Source organism: Typopeltis vanoorti, chromosome 8 (assembly GCF_054136105.1).
Source record: "Typopeltis vanoorti isolate ZY-2024b chromosome 8, IOZ_Tvanoo_1.0, whole genome shotgun sequence".
NCBI classification, from domain to species: domain Eukaryota; kingdom Metazoa; phylum Arthropoda; class Arachnida; order Uropygi; family Thelyphonidae; genus Typopeltis; species Typopeltis vanoorti.
In genome coordinates this window covers 54,225,471-54,236,458 of record NC_143556.1, presented here as the reverse complement: position 1 = coordinate 54,236,458, position 10,988 = coordinate 54,225,471, and the positions used below count along the sequence as shown (strand labels likewise).

The 10,988-nt window shown below is 31.7% G+C and overlaps 1 protein-coding gene across 1 annotated transcript; it reads left to right on the top strand.

The window, feature by feature from the left end:
• The first annotated feature begins 6,152 nt into the window (after positions 1 to 6,152).
• On the top strand, positions 6,153 to 7,553 carry LOC150104001 (homeodomain-interacting protein kinase 3-like). Its single transcript, XM_090396373.1, has one exon. The coding sequence runs from the start codon at positions 6,153 to 6,155 to the stop codon at positions 7,551 to 7,553; it is 1,401 nt and encodes a 466-aa protein (XP_090252499.1).
• Positions 7,554 to 10,988: the final 3,435 nt, after the last annotated feature.

Here is a 10,988-nt window from a genome sequence, read left to right as displayed (position 1 = left end):
AAGCTACTGAGGAAGCAGACCACTGAATAGGATTAAATGTTCATTTATTAGGATGTTAGTTTACACCCGTCTAAAACTCTTGAAGGTAATAATTTCACAAAACGCTCCGAGAGGGAAGAGCAGGTATTTGAATACAAATATTACTCTCAGTGGACGACCCACCACACTTCCCGAATGTGACCGTAGTGCGCTACCAAGGATAATATGCAAAACAAATGGGCCAATCTACTTAATGCGGAGTTCCGGGCGTTGTCTAAAGCACGTTATCTGAGCCCAATTTTTGATTTCACAGTAGATAAATATTGAACTCGCTACTCAAAGTAGACTCATTAAAACTCAAACAGCGAGAGAAAAGTGACGATACCATGGAAAGGATTAAGTTTAGTGATCTACAATTTACATAAAAACTTGTCAAAGATAATAAAACCTCAGGATTGTAGAACTCGAAAACCAAAACAAGCCTATATCAGATATAAAAACCAGCAGGAATAGAATGGTAAGCCAATAATTGGCACATCTAGACTCAGAATAACAAAACTTTACAAAACATATCAGACCATAGCTAAAGATGTCGAGTTGCGAATTGTAGGTAAAGTATTAACTGTAGCACATAAATCGCTGTTCTACAATAATTACAGCATAGTCAACTGTCCTGATTAATAACTTTACTTCGGTATGAATTAAAATAACTACATGGACATTACACTTATTTTTTTATATGGTCATTGCCTCGTATGCACACACATGTATTTCTGAATGTGTGTGCATACGAGGTGCTCACCATATTTAAAAGAGGTTGTGTCCGCGTAGTTTAAATTCATACTATGGTGTCCTTGACATATTTTCGCTTGTAAAACAAACTATCGAACACATGTTGTGACAGATATATCAGACGTATTCAGGATCAGCTACACTTTCCTTACAAAAGGAGGTTAATAAAAAACCTGTAATAAACCACTAGATCTAAAATATTAAGACAGAATGCAGTAACTATTGAATTCCACATATTAATACACAAGTGGAAACCGCTAGCACTCGAATAACGAAATGTACATTTGATCATGTTGATGTCTAAAAAGTAATATACTCGTATATACACAATCATTTTTAGCAAAAAATCCAGCTTTTATTTCGATGAAAGCAACTACGAATAAAAAAAAGATTTTTACAATATTTTTTAAATTATAATATTTGCTCGAGGCAAGCTGGATAACAGGAAGGTTATCATCACATTCTTTTCAGAGAACTACACAGAGAATTCCCCTGAAACGCTTGTTTATAGATATACAATATCTATAAACAATATACAATATCTGGCTACATATTTAACCCCAAAGCTATCTCTCAAACACGCACACATTACTTTCTGCACTGATACGCAAGTTAAAACGAAGGCACTTCGTATTTTTCAGGTCAAATTTGTTGTTGCCTTTCTATCGAAAGATATACGTGAAATTTGCTTAAGAGAAAAAAAAAAAAAAACATTTTTACCACGTAATATCCGCCAATGTATACAAAATTCTCTACATGCTAAGGTCAACTCAAACTATTATATATGACTACACTACTTTCGAGAGGTGTTCTCCGTATGACATAGAAACGTTGAAAGAATCTGTGGGACGTTAAATGATTCGGAGATCTTAACAACCGACACCTAAGTATCTGCCACAATTCAATCATAAATCAGTAACTGGTTGAAGTTCATTTTTGATTTGGTCCATAGGTTCAACACTAATTCCCAATCCTTTTCTATCTACTGAGAAAACGTACACAAAGTACCCTGTTATCCAAAACCAGGGCGAATAATATTTCTGAAAATTACAACAGAAATTCATGTGAATCAACTTGGGGCAATTTGAAAAGAAATAGGGTTGATATTCATTTTTGAATCGCTGGTATGTAGGTCAAGTTGTAGCACTCAACAGGATAAAATGCTGTGCTAAGCGAATTGTGTTGGAAGGAATAATGCAATCAAAAGGAATAATGCCATGACTCTCGCGGGGGCTAAGTTGCCAACTCCTCCTGAATTAAATAATTAAACTTCAAATTACAATTGACATGAATGGTTTGAAATGTCATTCTATATTACTTTTTTTTAGAAATAGCCACACTATTATTACATAATAAAGAAATACATTGGCATTATGATTGATAAAGCAAGGCGCTCGCATCTGATCTGACAGATATATGCTAATTGTTAACATGAATATTCTTTTTATATTCATTTTCTATTTTTATTTTTATGGTATTTTATATTCATTTATATGTGACAAAAATATGTTGTATAAGTGAGGTAAATAAAAGAATGTTAAAATTTGTAATCTAATTTTTCTTAAAAACAACTAATCATAGAATTTCAAAGACTGAAATGAGAGAAAAAATGCCTGTGTCATGAGCCATCCGCAATTTTCAAATTTTATATTGCGCTCTTCATATTAAAAAGGTTGCTGACCTCTGCAAGATGAGCTTTACATTTATGGAAAATACTAAGGAAAGAGGACTGCAGCTTGCTCCACCTTCACTACGAGTTGCTCATGCTTGCACCGGCCGAAAGTTTCTATATATTCCGCACAAAACTCTTGTAGTTTCTATATTCGGCTAAGAAATAATGTTGGATTCAATATTCACTTAATTTATATCATCATGTATTATACTTGCAGTATTTTTTCTTTATGTTTTCTTGCATTTCCCCACATACTAGTAAAGAATATATCTCTCAGATATGCTGCGATCTACGCTGAAAAATTACTCCTGCGAGCTCAGCAGTTTATAATAATTTCTCTTAGGGCGCAGTAAACATTCACCGGGATTGCCATAGCGCCCGCGGACACTGCTTTGCCGACCTCTGATCTAAATGATTTCAGGCGGAGCAGAATTACTGGAAAGCTAGAAGAGAGCAGCAGAATTACTAATATTGCCAAACTGTTAGGAATCTCACATAGTGTTCTATCCATGCTCTTGGCAGCGTTTGATACAATGGCATCGCCACTTGGCAAAGAGATTACCCTCACTCTACCAAGGTGTATGAACACAGATATTTGGTTATAACAGCAAAACGTAATCGGCGCACCATAGCAGGTCGGCTGGAAATCGAATAATCAAGCCTAGGTACCCGAAGATCTCGAAAAACTGGCGTAGCACGTCTGCGACAAGTAAGCCTATCCGAATGTAGTCTGCAAGCATTTATCTACAGCTCATCGAAGAGCATGTTGCTAGAGATGGTATATCCATAACAAATGGACACGACACCTATGGGCTAATGTACTCTTTACACATGACAGTTGCTTTAGGCTGTCCTCCGTTCTGAACGACACTTCATCTGCCATGAAAGTGGTACTGCATACTATCGCGAAAATGTTCTTGAAAGGGATATATATATATAACGCAGTGTCTTAGGTCATGGGGTGGGTAGGCATTATGCTTAAAGGACACAACGAGCTACTAATGCTGAAAAAGGGAGTAATGAATGATATTGCACTTCATATTAGATTGTTCTGAAGGATAGAACAACGAAATTTAACTTCATTTTAGATTGTTCCGTGGTGCTCTTGGCGAATAATTCTTTTCTATGGATGACACTGCCAAACTGCATCGCAAACTCAGTTAAGATACTTCTGTAGACCAAGGATATTATCCGAAACTTTCACCAAATCTCATCCCCATAGAACACATTTGGGATGCAATAGAAACAAAACGTTGCCACGAAATTACCCTGAAAAATGCAAACAATTCCTTCATTGCAAAAGTACGTTGAAATAGGAAAAATTATATAAGTTGTACATTTTGGTTGAATAATCTGCGCCATAGGCTTTAAGGTTCTGTGAATTTGCAACAACTCTTGGGTTCCGTGCTTCAATAATATTCTCAGTTGTTTTATTCATCAAATTATATTTATTTATTACGCTTGTTTTCGATACTATCATGTTTAGCTGTCCTTATCGATTCCTTAACTGCTAAGATTAGCATGCAGTTTGCTTACTTTTTATACTGAATATACGTTACAAGAGTTATGGCTGATAAATGAGAAACTGGACGAATCCATCCATCATGGAGTTATTACTATAATTTATTCGATTCTTTTTCATTAAATTAGACTGATGTAACAACATCAAAACGGTTTCTTATAAATCTTTGAAAAAAAAATAATAAATCCAATAAATACATCTGAGCCAGAGATGAACAAAATGAATCCAATTTTTGTACGTTTATTATATTTCCTTACATTATCCTATTTTTTTTTTAGAAATTAATGTTTCGATATACTGATCTTCAAGACAAAAATATAAGCAATTGTACTGTGTACTTTTGCTTTCTATATAAATGTATAATCCGATGCAGGGAATCTCTACCTCGACTTTAAAAGACTGCATATGATCTCTCTATACATAAAAACGAACGTCCTGTCACCACCTCATAATTGAGGATGACTCATTACACTTGGGACAAGAGACCAAGTCAAGTATTACTAATGTCTGGAATCAGTTTATAGGTTCAACCATTATCCACCAGGATACATGCATTTTTGCAATCACTTAATTAAATTGTTAGTGATAAAAGAAAATAAATAAAAACAGCCGTTATGTATTTATCATTACACGTAACAAAGGAGTTAATAGTTAAAAATATCATTTTAATATTTCGCGAAAAAAAATTTTAATGTGTTTGCGAAAAGATTTCGGGAATATATTATATTCCTCCAATCTTTACAAAATATGGCTTAGTCGAGATCCAAACACAATGGGAGACCACTCGATTCTTTTTTATAATTCCTTCATCATCCTGAAAAAATCAATTTTCAGCAAACATGCGTTTTCTAAAAGAAAAGAATTTTTTCATTCGATTGGTTTTATAATTTTGTATCAGGGAAATTTAATTAATGTTTCCATTTTTAATATTCAACAACTTTTAAAACACCAATGTTTTCATGTATTTTAGCAAACTTTGTTTTTTTTAAAAAAAAAACGACTTCTTTTCCTTTATTGAAACATAAGTTGGAATAAATTAAAAGAAAATACCAAACAGCTGACATGTTATTTTACCAGCAAAAAATAAAAAATTTCAAGAGGAAAATCAGTGGTTAAAATAAAGAAACATTGGTTCCATTTTTTAATTGCCAATGAAAAGTGAGATATTTCAGAATAAACAAAACGTTTTTCCTGTTTCTTGAATCTCATTTAAAACTTTCGTTATTACATGAAAAAATGTCAATTCAATCAAATTTAAATATCAACAAACGCTATGTGTTTTCACCTGAAGTTTTGATATATTTGTGGGATTAACCACATTTCATTCTTTTAAAAAATGGACAAATTTATTAATCTCTTTGACCTGTATTGATTTTTGTAACGCACAAGCGCTAGAAATCAATAAATTAAAACATAATTTCCTTTATTTTTCTTCTAGTTATACCGGAGGGAAAACTCAGAATGTTTGCGTACTCATACAGAGGTTAGTTCGAAATTTCCAGAGAAATCTAAATGATACTGTATATCGTGCATACATTAATGTCATGAAAATTATGTTATATGAGGAATATATTCCATCATGTAAAATTTACATTATATAATGATGGAATGTAGCTTATTGTTAAATTCTTAGTCATAAAATCGAGGATATTTTCTTGTGGTTAGAGATTAAGTATTTCATCCAATAGGAAATCACCACGTTGATAATCGTCGCCGACGGGTATGGAATGATGACAAAGCAACTACTTATAAGAAATACCCACTTTAACAATTCAGTTGTTTCCAGAATCACAAGATCAGTTCTGTGCTCAATAGATATCCACAAGGATTCAGTACTGCTTAGCAAGAAAACCGTAAGTTCGATTTTCTATTCATGCAATGAGAACAAATATTTGTGAAGATTCTGTGTTGTTTCATTTTAAAATTTTAACCTAAAACATATTTAGTAATGTATTTTTTTAACATTTTTTATAGGAATCGAATCTGTTCTAAAGGCTTTCGCATTGGAATCAAGTAACCTTCTACACCGCAAAGAGAAAACATATCATTCCTGTTGAACACTCAACAGGTGAGTTTAATTTACATTGCAAGGTATCAACAAAGTTTCTTTTCCTTATTTGGAATATTTTATTAATATTTTGTAAGGTAAACTCTATTCTTCAGTTAAAATTTAGAAACTCTTAAACAATGTCAAACCAATGGAGTGAAGAATATTATAGCTGTACTAGCTCAGCTTTCAAACATCACTCCCTTGTTCCATACACCTCTTTAAGTATTCATTCTGGGCTAGAAACTAAAACTGCCATTAACCCAATGGGTGGGAATTGTAAGAGACAGCGCAGTTTACAACTTTATTCAGAACCGAATAGCAAAAGACAGCGATTGCATGTAAATGGTACCTCTATTGAAAACAAAGAAACAAGTGAAGAAATTTTCAATTATAACCTGCAGCCTTTTCGTATTGTTGTGAATGATACCAACACATTTGAATCGGGTGCAGTAATCGAATCAAATACCACCAAATATAAAATTATCGAGGAAATCGGAGAAGGAGGCTTTGGAAAGGTCTTTGCGTGTAGCACTGCAGATAAAAATTCATCCGTTGCAGTAAAAATTATTAACATGAAATATTTCGACGACAGGTCGATTCAATTAGAAGTAGATTTGTTATCTCACTTAAGAAAGAATTCTGCTCATCGGTTTAATATTGTGAAATTTTATGAGGCATTCAAGCATGAAAATTTCACTTGTCTGGTATTTGAAGAACTTGGGAAAAGCTTGAGTGATTTTGTACAGGAAAGTGAAAATCGCCAAATAAAACTTCGGACCATAAGATGCATTCTTGCACAACTTTTGAATGCTTTACAAAAACTTAAAGAGCTTGGTCTGATTCACAAAGACATATCTACAGAAAACATCGTATTTTTAAACGCAAAGAAAGTGCCGCTCAGAATTAAGCTGATTGATTTCGGTCTTGCTTCTTATAGTACAGACACAAACAAGGGTAATAAAACAAAACAAATAAAATATAGTTCTCCAGAGCGTTTGATTAATGCAGATTACTCTGAGAGCACTGACATGTGGTCCCTTGGAACCATAATAGCGAATTTGTTTTTGGGTTTCGAGTTATACCCCGGCCGCTCAGAATATGAGCAGCTGAGATATATCACAGAACTCCAGGGTGTGATGCCTTCTAATGTACTGAACAACGGAATCGACACCCAAAAGTATTTCTGCTGTCACGATGGTATCTGGTTTCTTAAGGACATATTTCAATATGAAACAGAAAGTTACAGACAATATATCGATGAGCGAAAGGTAAATATGTCCGATTTGGATTCAGTTGTTTATTTTAGAAAAGCTTCTTCTCACTTAATTAAGGTTGCGGAGGCAGAAAAGCGAGATAAGGAGCAATTTGTAGATGTCCTCAAAAAAATGCTTTCCCTCGATCCTAATCAGAGAATTACTCCTTGGCAGGCCAGCCGTCACTCTTTCATTCAGATGACTCATTTAACAGAGTACTCTCAATTACAATATGCCAAATTATCTTTTTCTAGTATGAAATGGTCACTTGGAAAGCGCTCTTGAGTGAACACTGTGATTTCTGCACAATTGCTTTCTTGTACTGTCCATGATAAATATGGTCCTAATTTGGCTTCACGTGTACCTTGCCACTTCTGTCATTTTCAGCCATTACGTTTGGCATTCTCATTTGCTTTGCCATGTGAATATCTATTTGAATCTCTTGGAATCTATTCGGTGGTCCTTTTCTATTATATGTTCAAGGAATTTTATTCTAATTTCACTGGGAATAATGTTTGCTTAGTACTTTGATATGAATGATAGTTCCCTATCTCTTGAAATTATAACATTTTAATAGTTAAATCGTATTGTTTTAAAACTATTTAATTTAACCAATACTATTCTCTTTAATATTTCATTTGCTTTTCAAGTACTTCAGAAGCTGCTTTGTGAATTACCATTATTAAAGTTTAATAACCTAGATTTATATCTTCGTTGAACTTGGTTTTTTAGACAATATCATAATTATAATTGGCATGGTATTCTGATATTTTTTCTTATTGCAGATTCGTTATTCTAATAATTCTTGAACAATGCTATCCATATGCATATGTCCCTTTGTTCTTAAACATTTTAGTGATTCCATCACTATCTTTATGATCTCCTACCTGTAATTTACTTAATAGTTTTTGTGGTTCAATAACATGTACTGAATCCTATCTTCTTCCTTCTGTACTGCTATTATATTTTAGTACCTTGTGTTTGTTTTTCAATGTGGCAGTGATAATTCCCTCATATATAAAAATTGTTCTTTGGTATTCTCTTTGTTTATGTATTATCAACAAATATGGCCACTACATTATATACAACAGATACATAACATAAAATCAAAACATTATGATATTGTTTGCTGCTCCATAACATGCTTTTTACTTCTCTCCTACATTTCCTTTATTTATTTTTCCACATTTGTCATAAATGTCTTAGCTCCTATTAATTATCCATGATTGTCAAATGTTTAGTTAAAACGTCTGAAATGAATTGGTATAGTGAGCTGTTAAATTCTATGCATTGCTCAATGGTGTTCTTTAAGGTAAAATGTGTTCTGCAGATTGTCGTTTTGTTAGCACAACGACTGTATTCAAGGATATGCCATCATATCTGGTGTACAAAAATGGACCAGTATTGATTTATATATAATAGTTCTGTTTGTTAATGATATAAGTTATTATATAATATATATAATCACCTATATCAAAACTATATATATTTTTGATGTAGGTAAGAGGTAATATTCATCGTATATGTGATAGTACACCTATCCGCCTATTAGAGACCTCCAGTGACTTGACAAAATACCACGCATGTCTCTACAACTGGTTTTTTATAAAAAATATATGCTCAAAAATACAAAAAAAAATATAAAATTGATAAAAGATACAAAAAAATATAAAATTTATACAAAATACAAAAAGACATAAAACATATATATATAATTTTATTTCATTTAATTTTCATTAAATATTAAATTACATTATAACGTATTAAATTATCTACTACCTTAGTAATAACAGGTTATGTATATTTTTATGTTTAGAGAATGTATTGATTATTTTTCAATTATTATATATTGTTATAAGTATTATATATTAGTGAGTAGTTTTCCATTTCGTATTACTGTTGCTTCTTCCAATTTTTCATTCTGATTCTTAGACTAGATTTAAGATCACCAGCGCAAACAGTATGCAATATTATGTGATGCGAATTGATTTAAGGTAAAATGTGTTCTGCACATGGTCGTTTTGTTAGCAACTTGTTCATGCCTTAAATTCTTTTCTGTTTCATTTTAATTCTGTTCATGAATATTCTCTTAAACTTTCTGAGAGAATAACAGTAGACATATTGATTTCCAGGCAGTTTTCATATTCATCTCTGTTGAGATGTGGTTAATTTCAAATAATAGATCATTGCGTCTTTCCAAGACATGAGCATCTTTACAGCCTTTGCCTACAGTGTTGGTTCAATTCCCTAGCAATTTGTTTTGTTGTTTTAAAGATTTATATTGCTATAATAATACAGACATATGTATTTCTGTTACCCTCTTTATTATACAATTTATTTACTTTTTTTCTCAGCATATTTTCTTCTTCATAAAATTATGCAATGAGTCGAAGTGTTGCAGCTTCTTCTGTAAGTATCCAGTGTTTGCTAGTAACCAGTTTCTTATAAATTGATAAAGAAAATTCTAGTTTCCTATCCATGTACAATTGCTTTAATTAATTTAATATCTCTTTGTAAATATTTAGACGTTGTATATTTGAATATGTTGAATAAATATTTGGATTTAATACAGTCGTTGAATTTCTCTTCAACGACTGTATTCAAGGATATGCCATCATATCTGGTGTACAAAAATGGACCAGTATTGATTTATATATAATAATACTGTTTGTTAATGATATAGGTTATTATATAATATATATAATCACCTATATCAAAACTATATATATTTTTGATGTAGTTAAGAGGTAATATTCATCGTATATGTGATAGTACACCTATCCGCCTATTAGAGACCTCCAGTGACTTGACAAAATACCACGCATATCTCTACAACTGGTTTTTTATAATAAATATATGCTCAAAAATACAAAAAAATTATAAAATTAATAAAACATACAAAAAAGTATAAAAATGCAAAAGAAATATAAAATTTATACAAAATACAAAAAGATATAAAACATATATATATATATAATTTTATTTCATGTAATGTTCATTAAATATTAAATTACATTATAACATATAAAATTAACTACTACATTACTAATAACAGGTTATGTATATTTTTATGTTTAGAGAATGTATTGATTATATTTCAATTATTATATATTGTTATAAGTATTCTTATGAGTTATAACATATATATTATAAGTTATAAATATATATGTTATAACTCATATATATATATATATATATTAGTGTGTTGTTTTCCATTTCGAATTACTGTTGCTTCTTCCAATTTTTCATTCTGATTCTTAGACTAGATTTATGATCACCAGGGCAAACAGTATGCACTATTATGTGATGCGTATAGACGTTCGAGCTGGGTAGAAAATATAACGCATTAAAAGCATATTTCTGTTTTATTTAATTTTTTATATGTTCGTTATAACTTTTTACAGAGTTTGGCATTTAGCGGAAGTAGTTTCCTTCTTCAGGGAGATATTCTCCAACTTCCCCAAAATTTTATTATTTAATTTTAAATATATTGCTAATTTTCTTTTATTTCTGTATATATGAGTTATTTTTGTTTTATCTCGGATTGTAAGGCTGTTAATTAACAAACTCGTAATATGATCTACAGATTCAGACCCTTTGCACATGAAGAGACATGGTACCTCGTCTCAGTTCATAGTATTAGGAATATTATACTGAGGTCCTGCAGATGTACAACATCTGCAGGACTTCAGTATAATATACTTCGTTCTTTTCAGTTTT